The 25,378-nt window shown below is 46.8% G+C and overlaps 2 protein-coding genes and 1 pseudogene across 2 annotated transcripts; all 3 read left to right on the plus strand.

Moving 5' to 3' along the window:
* The first annotated feature begins 1,497 nt into the window (after positions 1-1,497).
* On the plus strand, positions 1,498-3,403 carry LOC115312436 (NLR family CARD domain-containing protein 3-like). Its single transcript, XM_040220345.2, has 3 exons — positions 1,498-1,805; positions 1,868-2,542; positions 2,698-3,403. The coding sequence occupies exons 1-3, from the start codon at positions 1,498-1,500 to the stop codon at positions 3,401-3,403; spliced, it is 1,689 nt and encodes a 562-aa protein (XP_040076279.2).
* A 10,067-nt stretch (positions 3,404-13,470) lies between these two features.
* Positions 13,471-22,313, plus strand: LOC115316372 (annotated as a pseudogene).
* A 1,457-nt stretch (positions 22,314-23,770) lies between these two features.
* On the plus strand, positions 23,771-25,364 carry LOC121833794. Its single transcript, XM_042287423.1, has 2 exons — positions 23,771-23,813; positions 24,490-25,364. Exons 1-2 carry the CDS (start codon positions 23,771-23,773, stop codon positions 25,362-25,364), a joined length of 918 nt encoding a protein of 305 aa, XP_042143357.1.
* The last annotated feature ends 14 nt before the right edge of the window (positions 25,365-25,378 follow it).

Below are 25,378 nucleotides of genomic sequence, written 5' to 3' on the forward strand. Positions count from 1 at the left end.
TTTCACCCTGGTTGCGCGTCTGTTTTCCACGCGCTGCCGCGCTGCTATTCGCCGAGATCCGATCACGTGAGGAGCCCGATCAAGTGCCGTGCAGGAAAGTAGACGTTGCGCGCGCCCCGCCGAACGTTCCCCTGCTTTTGAGCGCGCCGCGCGCCTCGAACGCGCGGCGCTGCTATTCGCCGAATTCAGTCACGTGACGAACTGGATCAACGTGCCATGCAGGAAAGACGGCGCTACGGGGATGAACGCGCAACTCTGACTCCATTGCTACTGTGCTCCGAAGGAGCTATATAGTGCTCTAGTCGGCCCCTCCCTCCCTCTTTCCCTTTCTAAGTTCTCTTTTAGGAGGAAACAAAAGTAAACAACCGTGTCAATCCTGTAGGGATTACCCGTTCTTGTCCAACGTTACATTTTAGAGGTTACAACACAAGAGCCGTAGCGTAACCACTAAACGTGAGACAAAAAAAGAATCGCCGTTTTAACCTCTAAGGCAACGGAAAATGTACGAAACCTTTAAAAACGACTTCGTAACTTCTAAAATAGAAGTTTGATCCGTCTATAGGTAGCTATAGAGGCGCCGTTAAGAGTGTAGACACGAAATAACCCGCCTGCTTCGCGTGCTCTCTCCAACCTGCTAGCAAGTTTGTCAGTCAGAGGACTTGCGAGTGCAGCGCCTACCAATCGTCATCTTGTGGCTCGTCAAATGAACAAAATTATTAAGCCGCTGTGGAACACTTTTGTTTAACCATTTCGGTTTAAAAAAAAATAAGACACTGGATATTTAAACAGTGTTTCCCAAGGACGTGGACAAATGTAGCCAGTGAAGTGTACGACTGCTAACCTTAATGCGCCACGCGGTAGTGATGCACGACCGCATGCCGGTATGGGGACCTGATTCAGGTCTGAACGGATGAGGATCGAACACAGCATCCCTGGGTTCTACAGCAAGCGTTGTTCGCGAGCTTTTAATTTATAAGCATAAAAACGACGAGGAGCGGTCGCGTGGAGGAAGCAAGAGGACAGGGCGAGAGCGCGTGACTGAACGAGCTTGGAACGATATTGTGCAGCTGCAGTGGGGCGAGCAGCCCAACATCGCCTTTCACCAACGTTGGCTTACAACATCGGTAACACCATAACTCGGGCCCTCCATCCGAACAAGCAGTAAGCCAAATTGCACAGCCTTCGCGTCTTGGCGTGGTTTCCGAACTCAGAACGCCCGCACAAACGTAGCGAGACATGCCGCCGCCACGAAAGCGTAAACGTTCGTCGAGTCTACAAGATTCGCGAAGACCCACAAGCGTTTCCGACGTGCAGTCATACTTCAGGGAACGGTTCCTAGACGTAAATGCTCCCTGCACAAATACTCACAGTTTTACGTCTGCGTCGATCCTGGGATTTCGGCAAGAGCGCTGCTGGATCGCCAAGAACGTTGACATATGGAACAGTCTCCTGCACCCTGCCGGCATCGAACTCCTAGAAACTGCTTCGGGGAGGCTGATGCTTCGAACGTTCGTCAACTGCAACCCAAGCGCGTCGGAGTATCGTGTCGTCTCCGTTTTCTTGATGAAGCGGTTGTTGAACAATCACCACTGTGTTCAGGAAGTCGAGCTCAGCTACGCAGGCGAACTGTTCGACGACGAGAGCCAACCGCAGGTCCACCCCACCGCTGGTATCCGGCAAATCGCACTCAATGAACATCAAATGAACAAGCCCCAACTTTGTCAGCTTGTTCGCGTCATGCTCCGAGGAGATCCCGTCCAAATGAAACTCCGCCACGTTTGTTTCGGTGCCACCGAAATGACCGCGTTAGTTCAGAGCATCGATCGAGCGAACACGAGACTCACAGACCTCAACTTTCCGACAATAGGCTGAGGGGCCACGACTGCCTAGCTTTGGTCAAGGCCATCGAGACTTCCAATACCATCAGATGCCTGAAGCTCGATTCTAATATGGTCGGCGTACGAGGGGCGCAGCGCTTCGCCCAGTTGCTGAGAACCAACAAGACTTTGCTGAGTGTTAGCCTCTTCAAGACGAAGATAAACGACAAAGGCGCGGTTGCAATTGGCCAAGCCCTTGCGGGGAACAGCACACTCGAGTTCCTCAAGATGGGCGGGAACTCCATCGGTCCCACAGGTGCTCAAGCCATCGCCTCGTCGCTTGAGCTCAACACCTCCCTGACCTACCTTGATCTTCAGCGCAACGACCTGGATAACAGCGGTGCTGTTTTCCTCGCTCGGATGCTCCAGTCCAACAAGACGCTTCGGACACTTGATATCTCCAGAAGTTTCGTCCGCAGCGACGGTGCAGTGGCAATCGCTGATTCACTCATGAACAACCGGACGCTCTTGGAGCTTTCCATAGACGGGAACACGTTCACTGATGAAGCGGTTGTGGCGTTGGCGCGCCTCGTCGCCTCCAACAAGACGCTGAAGCACTTTCATGCCTCGACAAGTTTCCTTCTCGAGTCACCGGCGCCATTCAACGAATTCGTCGAAGCCTTGGCGCTCAACCGATGGCTTGAAGGCATCAAATTGTCCACCTGGTCGCTGCAGATACTTTCACAAAAGCTGCGATGCCACGATACGCTTCGAGACCTTCTATACAAACCAACTCATTTGACACGAGTCCTCTGTTCGGCGCCCTGGCCTCCAACCGATCGGTGCGAAAATTCAAAATCCACTGCCCTCTGCGCTTCAGGAGGAGTCTCATGTCCTTGGCAAATCTTCGCGTCACAAAAACCATCCGCTCGGTAACTGTCTCGGACAAGGTTCGCAACATGTCCCTGATGTGGCTCGTGCGCGGCCTGGCGTTTAACTCAAGCATCTGGAAGTTCCGCATTGGTTCTTACAAACTCGGTGTCAGCCTCTGCAGAACAATTGCCACGATGCTTGTGGAGAACAGCACGCTCAGCGCTTTGATCCTAAACGATGCTCCCGTTGACGAACTTGGCCTTGTAACCCTGGCGGGTGGCCTGTCCTCCAATCAAGTTCTTCAGAAGCTGTCCGTTGTCTATCCCGCGTCTAGCGTCGCTGGATTCAGCGTCAGCCAATGTCTGCGAAGGAACTGCGCCCTCCTCAACCGCGCGCTCCAGTTCGTGCTCAAGATTGCGAAGGACAAGAGCTCTGCGGCAGCCTTCCAGGTATATCGGCGGAGCGAGTACTTCACGTACGAACTTTCCTTGCTTCGGACGAGTGAATCAGCGTTGTCCGCTGATTCACTTGTCCGAGAAGCGAACAAGTACATTGAGGAGAACTACTTCGTGATCACCGGTGTGGTCAAGGACGAGCTGGTTTGCCTGAGGCCGCATAGGAGGACAGCGCTCACCACGAAGCTTGACCAACTGAACGCGTACTGCCTCTACGTGATAACCTCCTTCCTGAAGGTGTCTGACGTTAAAGACTGATGCGCCAGGCTGCGCTGGAGCACGCCTTAGGTGCATGGAAGATATGCCGCGTGATATTCCGTGTTCGCCAGCTCTCTCGTGTACTTAATTACTTGGGTTCGTTTTAATTGTTGAACTACGAACAAAATTTTCGGATGTAAATGTCATACTATAAGTATATTTTTTAAATACATATCTAATGAAAAATGCTACGGGTGTTGTTTTGGATTTGCTTCTCAGTTCACGTTATCAGCGAATATCCATCTGCGTATTCTTTGGGTGTCTGCAATGGTAATTGGGCCAAAATATTTCCACTTTTCAAAGGCATATACTAGCACCATTAGAGGCGAGATGTTTTGGTGGCGCCCTCCTATGGTTCCCTCTCGTGACGTCATTACCTTGCGAAAAACAAGTGAAATCATTGCGCCTTCAAAGCTACTCTGCCAACACCGTCCAAATTCAAGTTCTCACTTTTATTTCATCACAAGAACATATTCGGTTCGACTTTTTTTTTTATTCCTCTGGTCTTTCTATCTATCTATTACACACTCATTTTCTCTTTTTTCACTGCCAATTCTTCAATGAATCAGTGAGCAGGTAACGTCTGTGCCTCTATTCACCTCCCTTTTACGGATCCTCGCTCATTTGCGTTCATCGGAGCGTACGCACTCCGCTTCTCGCAGCTATAGGGCGGAGAAACACAATACAGGGCGTGGAAGCCGTGGAGGGCGTCGAGCCCGGTCGGCAAGTTCTCCTCTCCAGTCAAGGCAAACAAATGGGATAAAGTTGAGAGGGCGAAAAAGGAAATGATAAAGGAAAAGCAGGCAACCCCTATTTAAAAAAAAAAAAAACAGCAAGAAAATCAAGCTGGTCAAGCTGGTTTAGCTGGTTCGAGCTGGTCTAGGTGGTAATCAAGCTGGTTCGAGCTGGTCAAGCTGGTTCGAGCTGGCACTGCAGCTGGGAAAGCTGGTACTTGAACTAGTTCGAGCTGGTACTGAATCTAGTTGAAGCTTGTCAAGCTGGTTCGAGCTGGTGCTGAAGCTGGCCCAAGCTGGTTTGAGCTGGTCAAGCTGGTCTTGCTCGGAGCGCGCACGCCAAGGTCGGCTAGAGCTGGTCGAACTGGTGTTGCTGGGAGGGCGGGCGCCATGGTCGGCTTGGGCTGGGACGAGGCAACGCCCTATTCTTTGTCCTCCCGTTTTTGGTAGACGACCGGGCGCTTCAGGCGCGCTGGGAGTTTCCTTTGTTTGTGAGAAAAGAGAGAGAGTGGTAAGGAACGGTGAATTTGGGACACGTTTGGCTATCCTGGGCAGATTTTTGAAGGGACGGCTGTGTGCGCGTTTTTTGGAGACTACTTGAACGGTGGTGCAAGTGAAGCGGGATTTGAGGAGACAGCGAGCGGCAGTCCGTTCAGCGCGGGAAGATGTCGGATGCCCCGACTGAGGCTTCGTTTCATGTCGTCAAACATCTGTGTTGCTCGTGAATGACGGTGGTGCCGAGGAGGATCGCCAATGCCATCCAAGCCACACTGATTTCCTCGCCTCTGCCGACTACGCAAGAGGCCGCTTCGCCCCCATTACTGGCGGGACACAGGTTGGCTTCTCACATCCGGGTAGTATTTTTTTATTGTCATTGCCTGTTTTTGGTGTGTTTCCAGTAATTTTTGTATTGAGACATAAGCAATCTAGTTTTAACAGCACTGTTTGTTTTGCACCGAGAACCACTCTTCGTGCGTCGGTTAGTACTGTGCCAGCGCAGAAGGTGTGTAGCATCTGAGCTCATGTGAGCTTGCCGCGAGTACGAAAATAATAAATTGGATGCCAGGCTGGCTTTCTGAAGAGCTTGGCTTGTTTATCCTGTGTATATCGCTTTAAACTGGTTAAACCGGTGGGGAAGTCCACTACAGCAACCAGCATGACCAGTTCACCCAGCATGACCCAGCATTTGCCCAGCATCCACCCAGCATTTACCCAGCATTCACCGAGCACGACTCAGCATCCAACCAGCTTGCCGTGCTGGTTCGTTTAGGAAGACTCTTTTTTATTTTTTTATCCCTACTCAATTAAACAGATCCCGAGAACAAACAAGCGGTTTCATTGATGCACACGTCCACAGTTTTACGGTAAGATGACCAATACTTCCCAGAAGAGACAAGGCCTTCCGCTTGGGGCGTGTCGAGGACCCACCAACAATGAATTCAGTCATGCTCAAGGACCCAATGATTACGAAAAATATGTTTGCTGCTTCTTGATGTTAATTCGTTTTTGTTCCTCACAAGTAAAACTGTCTGTCAAAGAGTAGAACCACTAAATATTCCAAGCGTAGAGTAGCGGCACCGCGTTCTCCGATTTCCTTGTGAACACCGCCATTGTGGAAATTAGGGCAGAGCGAGCGCAGTGGGGGATAGCTAAAGATTCGAAAATGCGACTTCCTGACCCTTAGGTACGGCGACGGGAACCCCAGGCGACATAGTTTTGCTCTGTTTCTGTCTCTATTTAGCGTTTCTGAAGGACAAAACACCGTTTCCTGCGGTCTCAAATAAAGCTTCAGATGAATGGTAACAATCATTTTAAGCAACAAGATGGGTCAAGTGTCGTGACCCTGAAGTAAAACTTGTGTAGTGATCTCTATCAAGGACTGGCCGTCCAGTGTCTACCGATTTCTTAGGGATTTCCGTCTTCCATTTTGTCTCTGGTCACCTGGGATGACGGCACAAGACTCGGAATATTGTCACGAATAAAAACACGAACTTCAATAATAAAACTTAAAAGGAACGTTTAATGCGGTGAACTTGTGCCGAGAAACATAAAGTAACGAAAGTCGTACGTAAAAGGTGTCCCCTCCAAAAAAAAGAAAAAATTGCAGAATTCATTTTTACCGCAAAAATAAACTACGCATCACCGAACGCTCATTCTGCGCCTAAAGGCACCGCTAGAGGTCCGAATCAGACGCCAAAGTTTCAGCGTGAACCGATATTTCATTCAAAAGTTATAAATGATTTAATGAAAATTTCAACGGGAAAATAAGGCCAATTTTTGCCCATTTTCGGTTTCTGGGGCCATAGAGTTCCGTCGGTCACCATTTTGCCATTAAAATAAAAAAAAAAAAAAAAAAAAAAAACGTAAGTTTTAATTAAGTTATCGGTTCGTGCTAAAACTTTGGCATCTGGTTCGAACCTCTAGCGCAACTTTTGGGCGGAAAATGAGCGTTCGGCGATGTGTAATTATTTTTGCGGTACAAAAAATGAGGTACACCCAAGCACTTTTTATGAGTTGTGAATGCGAAAGCATGTACATCATACTTGCACTACGCGTGTGTGCGCGCTGACTGGCGCTGATCTGGCGCTGACTAGAGTTCGTCGATATGCTCCCCCGAAGGGGGAGCAGAGTGGCGCATTTGTTTTCCCCGCGCCGCCACGCCGCTATTTGCCGAGATCCATCACGTGAGGAGCAAAGCGTCCGGCGCCGTGCAAGAAAGCCACCTTTACGGTCGCTCCGCCGACGTTGCTCGCGCCCCGACGTATGTTCCCCTGCTTTCCGCCTCCTTTTCCTCCTCTCCTGTTTTCCATGCGCGGCGGCGCGCGCGGCACCGCTATTCGCCAAATTTAGTCACGTGAGGAGCAAAGTATCCAGGGCGTGCGGGAAAGCCGGCGCTACGGCCACCCGCCGAGGCTGAATGCGCAACCGTAGGTAGCTATATACAGGAACTCTAGCGCTGACGGACACGCAGCGCCATAAGGTGGCCGGTCGTTGAAACTGACGCCCAGCGTCAGTTTCAACGACTGGCCACTCCATCGCGCTGCGTGTCCGGCGAATGGGAGACTGGTCGACGCGCGCAGGCCAATGGGATCAAAGCGGTAAAGGTGCCGTGGCCACACCGGTGAATGGGAGCTGCCTTGACTTGGAGAAGGATTTTAAGGGCAACTCCGCTCAATTCGGAAAAATTTAGGTATATATGTGATTCCATTTCACAAAGCACTACTAAACAGCTCTACGTCTTCGGATTCGCGAAATGTGGAACATTATTTGTGTAATCCTAATTTAAACATCAGCTGATACCGAAACCGAAACTTCGGTTGCGTCAGGCAACATTGGTCTTGTGTCGTCACAGTCATGGCCACGTCATGTCGAACCACGTGGTCTTGTGACGTTCGGGGGGGCGAGGGACAGGACACGCGACGCGGGCAGGTTGCTTCGCATGGCGTGGACGGTGATGGCGCGGGTGAGAGGGGGAAGGGGAAAAGACGAAAGAGGAGAGGGGGAGTGGAGAAACAGACCGATAAGCGCGCAGGGCAGGGCAAACTAGCCCATCCGCGTTACGGTGATCACGTGGACGCCGTTCAGCCAACACCGGGAGGAGAAACTCATGACGTCATCGTTCGATTTCGCTCTGAGAAGTAAAAACAAACAAAACGTGAGAATGACGTAGTCATGCCTCTGACGTAGTGGTTCAACGTTAGCCGCTCCAACTCCGCGGTATTGACGCGTTGACGATTGCGCCTCACGTCGCACGCTAGAGTTGGCAGATTTCGGCGACTTGGCTCGCTTGAAGGTTTGCTGGCCAGTTTATTAAATATATAGACGGAATCAGATGGTAATATTTGACATGGGGTCTTCCTATATGATACTGAAGAGAGCTGCATAGTTTTCTAAATATCAAAAATGAAGCCGTTTGGCGTGGTTTCAAAGCTGATGACGTCGGCTCGGTCCATGAGACAGTTAATGCTTTCGCATTAAAAACAATCTCTAAATTTGTTTCAGGGACACTCTGTACCGTATTTACTCGAGTAATAGCCGCACTATTTATGAACAAGGCCCTTGCATATATTTTCCCACAGAACACATATACAGCCAATCATTGCGTTGCGCATAAATAACATAGCGAATAACCAGGTCGAGACTACGATCCTCTATACAGATTCAATCTTCGAAGACGGTATCCTGGCACGAGGACGTTATCCTTGGCCTGTAAACAGCTGGAATCATGCTGTCGAACTCGGTGATTGGCAATCTGCGTGCTCCGCGGAAAAGCGAACCCTCCGGCTTTCTTCATAAACAGTGCGGCTATTACTCGAGTAAATACGGTACTCTGACGCCGATGGAAGGACGACTGACTCAACCAGTCACGTGAAGCTATTCATGCGAACAAAAGAATGAGAAAAAGGAAAAGCGCTGGCGGGAATCCAACTACAGCCAGCGGCGTGGGAGTCGAGCACGCTACTGACTGAGCTATTCGAACGAGCCAATATATTAGAAACAATAAGTCCTCTTATACCACTGGCAGACGAGCACCTCAAATCGCATTTACGTAAATGACATTCAGGTCGGCCGTGCCAGACGAGAACTGTAACTGTCATTTAGCTTATATTTATTGCGACTGCCGCAGCAAAGTCGAATCAGGCACGCGCAGCATCTTTTTGTTACGACTGTTAACGGAGCAATATACACTTTTTTGTGTTTACGCTTGCATTGCTTAATGTCACAACTCAGACTGCGTTTTTTGGTCTAAACACATGTTTCGGCATCGTCATTCGCTGAGCTGCCTCCGTAAGTTGTGGTGATTGGCTCTCCGAGTGTTGTGCGGGAAAGTAGACGCACGGGCTTTTTTTAGAGTGAAGTATCGTCCGTACCCTCGAAGACGATGCTCTTTGCCTCGCCCCGGGCGCTTTTCAGCCGTGCATCAAGAGCGTGCTAGAATACAGTGGCGCACATCAAATACAAAGAGAAGTCGACCCCCTCGCGCGAGGCTACATCGTCTGTTACGCGGGCTGTGAACCGCGAATCGGGGGGGGGGGGGGGGGGGGGGGGGGGGGGGTACGGATAATTTCTTGACGTCATGACCCACGTGATGTAGCCAAGGTGTGTCAATATTTCGTCTCATGTACCCAGTCTTAAAAAAGGTCTGTCTCAGGCCGAGACGTCAACGAACTTTGCGAATAATATGTTAAAAACTCCAAACCACCGTCTCAAGTACGTTTTCCTGCCGTATATATATAAATACAACACCATGCCCGTATAAATCCAACGGGCATGGTGGCGGGAGGCCGAAGGCGTGGGTATATAACTAAGAAAAAACCCTTAGTGAAAACAGCAACAACGGACGATTTACTCTTCGACGTTTCGGCCGGAGTCCGGCCTTCCTGACGAAGGCCGGACCTGCCTGCTCCACGAGTGGTAACTTCAGTGCGCTACTACTCTTCTCACACGCTCAAAGTCTTTCTGAAAATGACTGATTTAGTGGTTTTCGGTAACGCTCAGCACCTTTTTAATTGGAACCATATCTCTATTTCCACTAATGAAAAAGTTAATTAGGAATTTTAATTAATTAGCTGGATAATTAGTATGTTTTTGGCAATTCCTGACATCCGCCGTGGCTGGTAGCTTGTTCCCGAAGACAGTTTTTTTTTTTTTTTAAACGCCCTAATGTTTAGGATTTTTGAAAGTCTTCGCGAAAACACCCGGTATATATATATGGTGTTTCTTTTCAAGTGTAGCAGAATTTTAAAAATAAAATATCAGAGCAGCACGGATGGTGTTTTGACAGATAGGTTTTACGGCGAGGCGGACATTACACTCCGAAAAAAATGAAACTACCAGATGACAAAGTAAAAAAAAAATCACGAATTAACTTTTAGAGCGCAGCTCTTAGGCGCCCGTTTCCGGCTTGAACGGCGTCGCCGTCGGCGTAACCGCGCGTAACCCTCGTAACCCTCGTGAAGGTTACGAGGGTTACCCTCGTAACCTTCGTGAGAGTAACCCTGGTAACCCTCGCAACCCTCACGAGCGTTACGAGGGTTAGTTACCCTCAAAAGGGTTACCCTCACGAGGGTCACGAGGGTTATGAGAGTTACCCTCACGAGGGTTATGAGAGTTACCCTCACGAGGGTCACGAAAGTTACCCTCACAAAGGTTACTAGGGTTACCCTCACGAGGGTCACGATGGTTACCCTCACGAGGGTCACGAGGGTTACCCTCACGAATGTCATGAGGGTTACCCCCTGATGTCACGTGACCCCCCTCCTGAGGTCACGTGACCTCAGGGAGTTACCTATCCCTCAGTACCTTTCCATCCTATCCCCCAGTACACTTCCATCCTCCTCCTCAAGAGCTGCACTCTAATCCGGCGTTACAAGGAGTAAATGGCTTTCATTTTAGAGCGCAGCTCTTAGGCGCCCGTTTCCGGCTTGAGCGGCGTCGCCGTCGGCGTAGTCGCGCGTGACCCTCGTAACCTTCGTAAGGGTTACGAGGGTTACGAGAGTTACTCTCACGAGGGTTACCCTCGTAACCGTCGTGAGAGTAACCCTCGTAACCCTCATAACCCTCACGAGGGTTACGAGTGTTAGTTACCCTCAAAAGGGTTACCTTCACGAGGGTCACGAAGGTTATGAGAGCTACCCTCACGAGGGTTATGAGAGTTACCCTTACGAGGGTCATGAGAGTTACCCTCACGAGGGTCACGAGAGTTACCCTCACAAGGGTTACTAGGGTTACCCTCACAAGGGTTACTAGGGTTACCCTCAAGAAGGTTACCCTCACGAGGGTCATGAGGGTTACTCCCTGAGGTCACGCGACCCCCCTCAGGTCACGTGACCCCCATGTCACGTGACCCCTCTGAGGTCACGTGACCCCATGATGTCACGTGACCCCTAAGGTCACGTGATCCCCCTCAGGTGACGTGACCCCCTGAGGTCACGTGACCCTTGATGTCACGCGACCCCCCTCTGAGGTCACGTGACCTCAGGGAGTCACCTATCCCTCAGTAACCTTCCATCCTCCTCCTCAAGAGCTGCGCTCTAATCCGGCGTTACAGGGAGTTGTAAACGGCTTTCATTTTAATTATAGTTTTTAGAGCAGTGGTTTATATGGCAGATTTGGAGGCACTGCTTGCTGAAGACCAGCCCAATCTTTAAAAATCCCGAAAGCGCACGTAGTTTGAGTTAATAATTGTCGAAATTTTAACATTCAGTCCAGCGGAAACCGAAATCAGGCGCATGAGGAGCGCCGGAAGCACTGTGGCCATCCTACGTCGGAGGGCAAAGCCCAGTAACGAAATTCACGTCATGATTTTGATTGACGGCGGTCCGCAAATATTGGCGGTTGGCATTTAGCTGCTGGGCAAATAAGATGACGAGTCATCTGACGGGCCCGTATACGGGCAGCCTCGCCAGGCGTGCGATATCTGCGACGAGGCATTTAGTTACAGTTGCAAGAAAGCGTGACGATAAAAACAATAACAAAAACTTAGTATTGGTAGATAGGTTGAATGAAGTCTGTGACTGCAGTGTTGGCTAATTGGACGACTATGCGGCTAGGCTGTTGCTATTTAGTACACCACAAGACAGTGGTGGGATGGCTTCCCTTGTCAGCCAAGATACTCAACGAAGGAAAAAGTGAACATGGTTCTGGCACGCGCCTAAATGAACGGCACTTCTAGGCTAGGCGCGAGGCTGTACGCGTCTCGCCATCCAGAATGGCCGTTTCCTCCCCGTGTTACGGTTGCGAGGGTTTTTAAACAGTTTTTTGAAACTTGTTCTGTGGGTAACCGGAGGTGCGAGAGAACTGTGACTTCAAATCAAGATTTTGAGATTGCCATCCTAGCGTATTTAAGAGCCAGCCCTGAAGCCAGCACCCGACAAATTACTCGAGACTCAAAAAGCAATGTCACCTCTGTTTTGAGGGTGCTAAGGAGGCACAACTACCATCCTTTTCATTTCTGCCTCCACCAAGACCTTACGGATTTGGACTTTCAAAAGCGGCGAGAATTCTGGGCAGCAGGCTCTGATCCAGACAGACGAGGACGACGACTTCCTTCACAAGGTAATTTGGACATACGAGGCGAAGTTCTGCCGGGACGGTAACATCAACGTGCAAAACGCCCATTTCTGGTCGGACAATAATTCTCTTTTGTTGAGGCAGCACAAGCGCCAAGTCCAGTGGTCCGTCAATGTGTGGTGTGGAATTTCAGGCAATAGAGTTATCGGACCCTATTTCTTTGAAGGCAACGAAGTCTACAAGACACGAATCTTGGAAGGAGTCGTGGACCACTTCTGTGGGAGTCGGGGGCACGGCACCGAAACTATAGATGCGTCACTTATTCCCTGGTACTTCTCAGGTTGGTGTTTTTTCGACGTCTTACCGAGATAACAACGTCTGTGTCATTGCGGTGTCGTGCCCTCCCGACGTGTACAAACGTTTGATTATTATCTGGCGTAATTTATCCCAGCGTGCTGCGAAAATGTCATCTATCGCTGATGTTGTACCAAACTTGCTTCTACTGTCTGGGGATATTGAAACTAATCCTGGCCCGGATACCCTTGTTTCTGAGGACATCTCCCCGCTTTCTCAGATTCTCGCCTCGTTAAACAGCCTTTCTGCAGGTCAAGCTGCAATTTTAAATGAGATTAAATCATTACAAGAGAAACAAAAAGGAGCTGACAAAGTTCTTGGGGACTTGAGGACGCAAATGAACGCTATTAACCGAGATGTCTCTGCCTTAAAAGTGAAAAAAGAGGAAGTCGCTTCAATTTCCACAGTGAATGCAAGAGCCAGTGCAGACCTTGAACGTGTAATGCAGAAGTGTGAAAACCTAGAAAACCAGTCTGGACGTAAGAATCTTTTGTTTTTCAACCTTCCTGACGTTCGCGGTGAAACATGGGCAAAATCTGAGGAAAGCGTCTTTGCAACGAAATGCTTGGCGTCACTATTCTCACTCCTGCTATCGAGCGTGCTCACAAGCTTGGCTCTTTTCGTGAAAACCGAGCGTCTCCGAGGCCTCTCATTGTAAAATTCAACTCCTACACAGAAAAAGAGCTGATCTTGTCAATGACGTTTAAACTAAAGGGAACTAGTCTCCGGTTAAGTGATGATTATTGAATCGATGTCCGTAATGCAAGAAAAGAACTTGTCAGGCTTGCAAAATCAAAGGGGCAAGATTTTAAGCTTCGGCATGACAAGCTGATAATGGGAAACTTAAAGTACATTTACGATAAACGATCTAACTCGGTAAAAGCATTCCCTGCATAGCAATCCCACGGTCATCAACCGCGTTCCTCCTCCCCCGAAAGCTGCTCTCGCCCCGTTTCAAGTCTAAATTTTTTCGTTGTCAACACTAGAAGTGTTTATACAAAGCAGGACGACCTTCTTTCGGCAGTCCAGTCATGCTCAGCCGACGTTATCATTTTAACAGAAACTTGGATCACAGGTGATATCTCAAACTCGGAACTAACCATACACCCCTCACATTTTATTTTTCGTAATGACAGAGCAGGCCGAAAGGGAGGAGGTGTGCTTGTAACAGTCAAAAAGACATTCCCTACTGATTGTTCTGATACTGTTCCAACCTTTGAAGCCGTTTGGGTTAGAATAAAATGCCTAACATGTTTATTATTGTAGTTGCTTTTTATAAGCTCCAATTGTTCTGGATTTTGCTCCGCTACTTCATGATTTTCTGGAGTCTTTTTATGCTTTTATACCCAAATGATGTACTTGTTATTTCTGGTGATTTCAACTACCCTGAAATTAAGTGGTCCATTCTGTCTGATAAAATACCATTTTTATCGTGGCAGAACCTTCCAGAACAGTCTCGGGATTTTGTTGACGTTATATACTCTTTTGCACTTTCTCAAATTGTTAATAAACCCAGTCGTGGTGAAGCCATGCTTGACGTTTTTTTTTATTATTTTAAATCCCGAACTAGTTGCAAATACAGCGTATATGGAACCAATAGGTGATCACATATCTATTAATGTTGAACTTTTCATTTCATCATGTGGGTTACCTCTTCGGCAAAAACAATTTCCAGTTACTCAAGGGCAAACCTCGACGCTATTAACCAACACTTTTCGCTATTTTCAGCTTGGTTTTTATAGGAATTTGACTCTAGGTCTCTGAATGAAAACTGGATTTTTTTAAAGTATAAATTGCTTGAGTTGCGTGACAAATTTATTCTGTAACTAACCAATCACGCGTCGTTTTCGAATCCGCGGTTTTCAACACGTTTGAAGATGCTTCTCAATAAAAATAATGGACTTTTTCGCGCCGCAAAGGCGTCTCAGACTGCTATTTCATGGTTCAAATACAAGAAGTGTTATTTAACTTGCAAATATGAAATAAAAAATGTGAAAGATAAGTTTTTAAACTAGGTTCGTTGTAATATACTGAAAACAAACCCCGAAAAGTTTTGGTCCGCTGTAAATCCAAAGCAGGTAAAGGACTCGGTCAGCTTGACTGAAGCCTCTGGAAAAAGTTTATCGACAGCCGAGACTTGTGAGCTGTTTTGTACTTTCTTTAGTAAAGTGTTCACGTATGAAGTTTTTCCATTACCCTCTTACTGCCCAGAATAACTTATAACCACCCAAATGGTTCAGATCTGTGTAACAAATGACGGAATTTCAAAATGAATATCAAATTTACCATCTAACTCGGCTCCCGGTCCTGACCTTATAAGTAGAAAGTTGCTCAAGATTACAAGTGACATATCTAGTGTACTCTTATCCCGAATATTTAAAAAATCCCTTGACTCTGGTGTTGTTCCGGCTGACTGGAAATCTGCAATGGTTATCGTGATTTTTAAAGATGGCGCAAAACATGTCCCTACCAATTTCAGACCCATATCTCTAACCTCTGTTGTAGGTACATAAATTGATAAAAACATGTCGTTTATTCTAATGTAATAAATTATTTATGTGTAAATATTATGTTCTTTACAAACCAGCACGGTTTCCGGCGGTCGTACTCCTGTGAATCTCACCTTTTTGAATTTTTAACGGACATCCACCATAACCTACCTAAAAAAAACACCAAAAAGCGTTCGATAAAGTCCCACATTGCCGTCTTATCCATAAATTAAAAGCACTTAAAGTAACATTAAAAAACGAGCGTGTTTGTAAATACTTAAACAACCGGAAAGAATAAACACAAATTCGGGACGCAAACAGACGATACAACTCTTTCAAGAGTTGTATCGTCTGTTTGCGTCCCGAATTTGTGTTTATTCTTTCCGGTTGTTTAAGCACTTAAAGTAGAAACGACCGTTATAAACTGGATTGAAAACTTCCTTAAAACAAAACACATAACGTTGTTATAGACAACAATTGTTCGTCACAAAAAGTTGCTAAATCGAGAGCACCGCAGGGAACCGTGCTGGGTCCATTGTTGTTTCTAATATACATAAACGACCTGCCGGCTCTTCTGAATTCCACTATTAGATTATACGTGGACGACTGCGTGATTTATAGAAAGATAATGAGCGTAACCAACTGTACCCTCTTGCAAAATGACTTGTCACAAATTCAAGCATGGTGTCGAATGATAAATGGAGATCAATGTTGACAAAACGAAATTTCTTAACTTTACTACAAAAAAAAAAAGAACATTACTCAATATGACTCTTCACTTTCTACCATACCAATTGAAGCCGTAACATCCTACAAGTATCTTGGCATCGATTTTAACCATAACTTATCATGGGAGCCTCATATAAACTACATATCTGCGAAAGCAAACAAAAGTTTGGGATTTTTAAAGCGCCATCTCTATAAGACCACGCAAGAAACGAAACTCATGGCATATAATTCTCTCATCCGTCCTCAACTCGAGTATGCATCCATTGTCTTGAACCCCCATCAGTTGTATCTGGAAGAAAAAATTGGAAGCTGTACAGAACCGGGCTACAGGTTTGGTTCTCCGCAATTATCAGCCTACAATAAGTGTTACCGCAATGAAAGCAAAATTAAACCTCCCTCTTTTAAAACACTGGAGAAAAGTATCACGTCTTACCCACCTGCACGAAATATATTATAATTTTCCTTTAAAAAAAGATTAATACTGCCCTCCGGCCACCCACATCTCTCCCCGCACTGACCACCCACTCAAAATTCAACTGACTACGCCTAGGACTAACCTATTCAAATTTTCTCCCTTACAATTGGCTATTACTGATTGGAACAACCTCCCGGAACCTATTGTGAGCATCACAGAATGCAATAACTTCAGATCTGCCATTCCCTCTCTCGTCACCACCTAGCGTCCTGTTTGTACGTTTTCACAAACATCCTAGACTTTTTTTTGTGTGTGTTATTTTGAGTGTTTAGATTTGCCCCCCCCCCCCCCCCCCCCCCTTATGTAAAGCCCCTGTGGGCATTTAAGGGTTAAATAGATGAAATGAAATGAAACTTCGGCTCCGATCTGCTCCTCCGGGCCTTCAGCAAAAATCGTTTCAGCACGACGGCGCACCCCCTCCCTCCTTGGCTCGTGCTAGAATGTGGCTCAATGAGAACTTTCCAGGTCGGTGGATCGGACGCCTGGGGCTCATCTTCTGGCCTGTAAGGTTGCCCGCCTTGACATCTATAGACTTCCTCCTCTGGGGGTACATTAAAGGGCTGGTGTATGTCACAGAGCCACTTAATGTGGCTGACCTGAAACAGAGGATAGTCTCCGCATGTGCCAGCATTCCCGCAGATGTGACCCAAAGAGCTGTAGACTCAATGAAGAAGCGATTCACGCTGTGCATTGCAGCGGAAGGACAGCACTTCGTCCATTTTATTTAAGATGTATTTTTCTGAGGAGTTATGTATCAGGTATCGGTTCTTGGTGATGAATTAATTAAATTCTGCCCTTGTGTACGTTTAATTCTTGAATTTATTTTTCATCACTGCAGAAGCCGACCGGTATCAAAATAAGCGAAGCAAACCACACGGTTCAGCCACATGGCTTAGCTCTTATGATTTTCAGCCGCAGCTTTAGCAAAAAGCCTAACAGCTTATAAACAGCTTACTAAAAAAAAAAAAAAAAAACGTTCAGCATTTCCACTTTTGGGAAGAAGGAAGACCAGCGGAGCTGTACTCGATACACTGTGTGCTTCTTCTTCGTCGTCGTCTGTTTTTCGCGCTGTTTCCTACGATGAATTCCCACCAACGCGCCCAACTATCCATTCTTCTATTATAGACCGTTCCATTAGGGTCATAGCAGAGAGGGTAAAAAAAGAAAAAAATGTCCTCCCCCTCTCACACGAATGTCGTCTGCTCCGCCGAGTGGGCTGTACCTAGCATCCGGCTGGCGTACAAACTCTGTTTAAAATCGCGTCATTTTGGGAATTTCAAGCGCAGATGCGCAGATTTTGGCATGCCAGTTATCGTGTATTACTATGCTAGATAAAAAAGACTAACAGAGTCCAACTGCGCTGTTATCTGCGTGTAAAAAAAAAAAAAAAAATAGAGAAAACTGTGTCAGACTGGCCGGTCTCTCCGGCGAAAAGTGAATCCGGTGGCTGTGCCTTTTTTACTATACAAAGTTCGTACTGGTGTAGGCCTTTAGCGACCATGAGTGAATGTCTGAAATAATAAATAAAAACGTGCTCTCCTGCCGCAATACACGCAATAGTTGAGGGTAGTACTTCCAGCTGACTCAACTCCTATTTAAGTAACGGAAAAAAGATGTCAGTTGATCATTTACCGAAGTAGAATAACAGAGAGCTCTAGGCTGATTTTGGAGTAGCCATAACTATTCTAAGAACGCGAACCACTTCACAGCGGCAGCCACGAGCGAGAGTACGATGTTCCGTACAGCCCGCCGATACAGCCCAAAGATGGAGAATGGCAACCTCCCGTTTTGACGTCTGCTAGCGGAGTCGGGCGCGTGCCCTCTCTCTCGTTTTACCCCGCCGAACCCGCTGAATTTCCCGGATGTATGGAGAGGGCGCTGCTGTCGAACAAAATGGTGCCGCCCAGAGAGCGCTAAATGGAAACGCCATCTGCGAGCGACGGCGGAAACCATACTGGTTGTGTGCTTGCCGCCGTGCTTATAGATGGCCGTAGCTGTCCAGGTAGGTTTGTGTCGACATACCGGACACGATCCTGGGGAACCTAGCCCTTAACAGCTCCGCTGTAAAAAAAGAAAAAAAAAAACGAAAAAAAAACGACACACGCAGATTTTTTTGTATTTGTACAAACTCTAGGAATAAAGTCTGACAGGAACACTTGAGGAAAAGTGTGGTACTACGGGAGCACATTGATGCTATTATGGCCTGGGCAATAAGAGGCCGCCCTTGTAGCCTCAGAGGTCCCGTATAAGACAATCTTGTTCAAGATTGTCTTATATGTAGCTTATTTCGTGGCACTATCGCCAATTCCACGTTGGCGATAGTGCCACGAAATAAGCTACACTTCAGAGTAATGACACTTACTCATCTTGTGGCTTAAAGCATGGTTGCCAGTTATCTGAAGGTTTATCTGAAATCACTGGGAACCCTCTTCCGCCCTCCACAAATGTTTAGACAGTTCGCGACAGAGAAAAAACAATATTACATGAGCTTCCTAGCCGCGAATTTAATGCTGAGGAAGTCACACTTTTGAATCAAGACGATCAGCTGTTGCGTCTGTCTGCACAAGCACCGAAATGGCGGCGCCCACAACAATGTTGGAGGACAGAGTGCCGATACTCTAGGCGCAGCTCATTTAGGTGCTCCAATTAATGATTCCCTGTTTTTTTTGTTTTTTTTTGCGAAGTGTTGCGTGTTTTGCAACGGTAGGCCAGTAAGCTCAGAAGCAAAACTCAGTCTATTCTAAACGCGCGTCTTTGTTGTGGGGCAATGCGAGCCGTATTCTCGTCCAAGTAGCAGCCAGTCACAAAATTCATCAACCTATCTATCGGTACCATTTTTTTTTCTTTTATCGCCACGCTTTCTTGCGACCGTTACTAAATGCCTCGTCACCGATATCGCACGCCTGGCGAGGCCGCACGTACGGGCCAGTCAGATGTATCGTCATCTTACTCGCCCAGCGGCTAAATACCAAACGCGTATTATTTGCGAACCAATCAAAATCATGACGTGATTTCGTCACTGGGCGTTTCCCTCCGACGTAGGATGACGTGGTGTTTCCAGCGCTCCTCATGCGCTTGGTTTCGGTTTACGCCGGACAGAATGGCACAATTTTGACAATCAATATCTCAAACTATGCGCACATCTCGGTGTTTTTAAAAATTGGGCTGATCTTAAACTAGTACTGCCTACAAATCTGCCACATACACCGCTGCCCTAAAAACTGTAATTAAAAAAGTTACTTAGTGATTTTTGTTAATTATTCCCATGGTAGTTCCATTTCTACCGGAGTGTAGTGTCCGCCTCGCCGTACAACCTATCCGTGAAAACGCTATCCGCGCTCCTCTGATAGTTTATTTTTAAAAAGTCTGTTGCAATAAAAAAAAACACACACACGTATATATATATATATATATATATATGATAGATAGATAGATGCAGGGATGCAGGGAAAGCAAATCAGGAGGATTTTATTCGACATTTCGACCTGAGGCTGAGGCAGGTCTTCGTCAGGAATAAGGTTACAAAAAATATGTGGTTCTCTTTATACAGTCCTTAAAGGGGAGAGTTGGCGTACAAAGAAACTACGTAGGGAGAACAGATAAGGGTATACACCACCCAGAATCTCGCACAAAATAAGGGACGAACCCTAAGCCGCACACGGAGCTCGCAAAATACATAGATGTCACATAATCAAAAAGGAAAAAAATAGGTAACGAACCGAATGATACAGTTTGCATAAAAAGAAACTGCGTACGGAGAAGAGACAAGGGCACACCGCCCAGCGTCTTGTACAAAGGAAAGGACGAACTCTAAGTCGGAGGAAGCCGCAGACGGAGGTCGCCAAATACATAGGTGACATATCAAAGGTAGTAGGAAGTACGGAAACACAAGATGTACGGAAACTAACTAAACAACACAAGAAAGGAACGAAGACGCACCACGGAATTCTAGGCCCAAAAGGTTTATTATATGTGATCGTTATCGTGCTATTTATTCAACAGCACCTCAATCGATGCAAGTGTTCCCGGGCGTCTATTATTTTTTTTTTATTGTGTTAAATCGGTATATAAGGTATGACTCGCGTTCTTCGCGTTCCCGATTTGATTTGAATCCAGTCTCTAAAAGTGTAACAGATAATTTATCGAATGTGTAGTTCTATAGAGGCTGAGATGTTTTGAAATTGGCAGGCTCGGCAGGAATTTTGCGTGCGATCTGTGATTGTTAAACCGTAGCCTAAACGCTGTTTCAGTCCTATATGCTGTTTTTTGCACACCTCACACTGTAGCAGATAAATTATATTTGGGGAGTCACATAAGCTGCCCTCGGATTTTTATTGAGAACTGGGAATGCGTGCTATTGGCCCTGTTAGTTTCTCGTATATGTTTGCAGGAATCCTGCTTTAATGCACGGTCGGCATCCGTTATTTAGTTGGGACGAATTCAGTCGGGAGTTAACTAGGCTGTCTCTAAGGTTGCGTAATTGTCTGTGAATTACCCAGGAGCTGATGGGAATGCACGCTTAAGGCTTTCGCTTTGTTCTAAAATGTCATAATGTCGCCTGAGAACATTATTTACGTTGAGGAAATTCATACTATATGCTAGACATAAATTCATGCGCTGCGAGTTGCACTGAGGAGGACGGTCCTCCAGGAGGCCAGCGTGGTTTAGTTGGGTAGCTTTTTTAATTGCGTCGTCAATAACTCGCGATGGATATTTTTTGTTTTTCCAGTGCGTTCTTTAGATGATGAGAGATGGATTGGAAGTCCTCTTGCCGGGAGCATACACGTTTGAAGCGATGGGCCTGACTGTAGGGTATACCCTTCTTACAATGACGTGGATGGTCGCTTTCGTAGTGAAAGTATTTTTGGCGATCTGTTGGTTTACGATCAAGAATCGTTGTAAGCATGCCTTTTTCTAATATTACAGTGGTATCTAAGAAGTTGATACTGGTCTGAAAATAAGTGTGAGCATTGCAGATGGTTGGATGTACAGTGTTGTACTGATTAATAAGCTCTAGCAGCTTCTCTTCTGTGTGCGGCCAAATAAGAAAACTGTCATCTATAACCCTCTTGTAGATCATTGGTTGTAAAGAACAGTCGGAGAGGAATTTGGTTTCCAGTTTTCTCATAAATATGTTGGCAATACTAGGTGCCGTCTTAGTACCCATCGCAGTGCCGTTGACCTGCCTAGAATATTCTTTGTCGAATTCGAATGAGTTCAGTTCTAAGACCAGATGCGTGAGGGTGGCAATTACGTGACTATCAGAGGTGTCTACTTGTCTGTGTAGTTCGTACATTTCAATGAGAGAGGCTATTCCATCGTCATGTGGGATATTGGTGTAAAGAGATGATACATCTAGGGCGACGAGATACGACCCCTCCGGTGCACTCAAATAAAAATATTTCTCCCAAGAGGTGGGTAGTATACTTCATATAAGAGTCTATAGCTAAGGGTATGTGCCTGATTAAACTGTCTAAGTATTCCGATATCGGCTCAGTTATCCTACCTGATCCAGACACGATTGGTCGACCTGGGTTGCCAGCTTTATGGATTTCTGGGAGCATGCATAGAAGCGACCACAGGAAGGGTGAGTTGGCTTTATTGTATTGTATTCATTAGTAGTTATTCTCCCATGTTCTAGAAGATCCTGTAGTGCCAAGATTGCGACCCGCGTCTGTTCTGCCGTAGGGTCGTCCGTAAGTGGCTCGTACTTTCGATCGTTTAGTTGGCGGTGGCCTTTTCGGATGTAGTCATATTTTCTTGGTATGACTGTTGCCCCACCTTTATCCGCGGGTTTTATTATGATATCACTCCTAGCCGCTAGTAATTTTAGGGATTCCTTTTCGGATTCCGTTCAGTTGTTTCTCTTGCCCCGTGACTGTGATATTTCCGGAAAATATCCCGTTGTTAGGCGGCTATATAAAATCGAGACAATTGTCGCGCTGAGTGCTAGTCGTCCAATCACTCGTAGGTCGCAAATGCGGTTTTTGGGGTTCGGGTGGTTTGTCTAGAAAGTATTCGCGTAGCCGTAGACATATGGCAACATTTTCCAGGTCTCGAAGGATTTGAAATTGGTAGAAATGACCGGTCGCAGGGCAGAAATTCAGACCCTTTGATAGTAGCCTTTCTTCTTCCGCGGTTATAGAGACGCCCGACAGGTTTACGATGGCTATGTCGTCTAGTTTCTCGGTATCAAGAACGTCGCCCTGTGAGGTAGTTCTCATCGAGGTTGATGCATGGGCGTCGGCAAGATTTTGTCTTGAGGGGGGCAAACTGACAGCCCTATTTGGGCGTGTGCGCTCAAGGGAAAAGGGCGGGAGGTGGGGGGGCGTAGTAAAATGCGAAAGAGCTATATATACACATATTTTTATTAAACAATCATTTTAAAAACTTACAATGCATCAGTAATTTCAACGTAAGAAAAAAACAACAACAACAACACATTTATATATATGTACAGGCACCGTGAAAAAATAAGGAACTTGGTCTATGACACGGCAAAACAACAAAACAGTCCACTTAGTTTATAGTTATCTCAGAGATAAAAAAAAAAAAACACAAAGATTTTATAGACATGTATTGGCATCATATGTACCGTACAAAATAAAATAGTAAGACAGTGCACGTAAGTCACGTGCACACAATATAAATTGTCGCAGCAATGCAAAATACCCTTCTACTTCCATATTTAACAGTATTTGACGTTTATACAAGTTTTTAAAAGCTACCCCAAGTTGGCCTATGTTCAAATTTACAACTCTAATTTTCTGCACAAAATTGTCTTCACTCGTAATATTAATTCAAAGCATTTCCCGGGTTGTGGTCCGTGGAAGACATCTGAAAGCTGGGTTAGCGGTGTTGAAAAGCTAGCGCGGCGGGGCTGCCGCCGGATGGTTAGTTGCCATTGTAACTTTCCGCATTTCCTCGACGCGGGTTCACTTAACTTGCCATGCTCGCTCTGTCTCATTTCAGAACTGCAGTAAAATTTTAGCCCGCTGGTTCTTATCTTTATATTGGTTGTTATATATCTGATCAAGCTCAGCTTTGTATGAATACTTCCACAGTTAAAGACGAGTTTGACATACCTGTGAGAGTCGAGTTGAGGGCAAAGCCAATGTTCAGCTGGCTCTTTAAAGGGATTCTAAACCGAAATCTGGATTCCCCAAAACACGCAGCAAAAGCGTGCAACGGGATGCTACAAACACCAAAACGACACTCATACCGCGATATCTCGATCGGATGACCGTATTTTTGAAGAAAAGGAGGCGCATTTGGGCAGGAATGTTGACGTCATGTTTCTCCGAGAAGGAGAGGGAACGGCCTCGCGTCTTCTCCGCCTCGCGGCCTTGAGAGAGCGAAGCGAAGAAAGGAGGAAACTAGGTATCTTGACGGTCACGTGTTTCGTCGGCCTGGTACAATCTCGACTTCTTTTTCCAAAAATACGGCCGTCCATTTGAGATATCGATTTACTAGTAGTGTTGTAGGGATTGTAGCGTCCGGCCTACATGACCAGGTACCGCTACACATTCTGCTAGAATATATGTTTGACGGTCCACATGTCTATAGGGACAGCATGGACGATCTCGTCGAGAAGGTGACTCAGGACTTGCCACTCAGTATGTCCAACCATTGGATTTCTCTGCGTACCTTGCTAGAGCGCTGGACCAAATACCAGGCGACGATATATCCGAATCAGGAGCAGCACGAACGGGAATGGATGAAGATTACCAATCCCCTCGGGTTCCAGCCAGATGGGCAGAGGAGTTACGACGGGTTCCGAAGAGACGAAGAACTGTGCACGATGTTGTTCCCGTTGGAAGTCTTGGAGAAGCTGAGAGCCTGTATCAAACGCTCACGCGAAGCTTTGAGGACCCCGCTCAGGATTCGCATTCACAGCCATTTCTTTTCACCTTGATGGATGTCGAAAACCCCACGTGCACATGGTCCACGACTGCGCACGGTCAAACGGATCGTGCCGATGCGTTGCCTTCTATGGGATCCACCGTCGACCAAATCGCGCTTCGATTTGGACTAGTAATGCCACCGGGTGGGACTACTGGCGTCTCGTCGTGTATTTTTCTACAAACCCCCGTCGGCTCAAGCACTTTGCGGTGGCAGGAGCCAATTGGCGCGAACACCTTGGAACTGCGCCTGGGGAACACGGAGGACACACTGGATGTGGAGGCTCACGAACAGTGGAAACATTACTTGTAGCATTTCCGAGTACAACTGCCTGCGAAGACTGCTCCAGAAGTATAGGAGGCAATCAAGACGCTGTGTCGCTACGCCCAGGAACGAGTACTGCAGGTCAAACCAGAGGACGTCAAAACGCACATACAAAAGAATCGCTGTACCGAGTCATCGTCCAGAATCCGGTTTCGCCGCTAAACAGTATAATCCGAACGCCAGTATGGCTAGACAGTCCAGACTTGCGATTTATACGACTAGACGATAAACGCTTGCAACGCGCGATTCAGGTGTTTAACGAGCAGCTGTGCAACTGGACTACGTTAGATTACATTCAGCTCTATTCCACAACTAACCCGCTTTTTGACGCGCCTCACGGCAACATTAGTGCTTATTATATAGACGTGAGCACCTCGTACGGGGAAGCAATGGTGCGTTTGCTCGAGTATCAACTAGGAGAGGGCGTGCCCGAATTTGTACACGACTTGTACAATTTACTAGAACTTCGCGTGCCCAAGAAAAACTGCATGGAAGTGGTCTCACCCCCTAGTGCAGGTAAAAATTTTTTCTTTGATGCCCGTCAGCTTTTATTTAACCGCGGCACCATTCACAACTTTAATCGCTATTCAAACTTTCCGCTCCAGGACGCGGTAGGTAAACGATGGCTGATTTGGAACGAACCAAACGGTGAATCGGCCGCGTACGAAACGATCAAGAAACTTTTTGGTGATGATGTGGACAATGTAGCGGTCAAGTACTCGCCGGACATGATTGTGACACGGACCCCGGTGATTGTGCTCAGCAACAACGAGACGTTTCCACGTGACGAAGCCTTCAACCACAGAATGTTGCGCTACAAGTGGCGCTCCTGTCCAGCTCTCAAGCAGTACGACAAGAAGATTCTACCCCTCGCACTCATCTTGCTGTTTGACAACTACCTGAACGACCAAGAATACAAACTGCAAAGAAACTTGAAATAAATGCTTGAACCTTT

The sequence above is a fragment of the Ixodes scapularis genome, unplaced genomic scaffold (genome assembly GCF_016920785.2).
Source record: "Ixodes scapularis isolate PalLabHiFi unplaced genomic scaffold, ASM1692078v2 PGA_scaffold9__187_contigs__length_104089568, whole genome shotgun sequence".
In the NCBI taxonomy this organism is placed as follows: Eukaryota; Metazoa; Arthropoda; class Arachnida; order Ixodida; family Ixodidae; genus Ixodes; species Ixodes scapularis.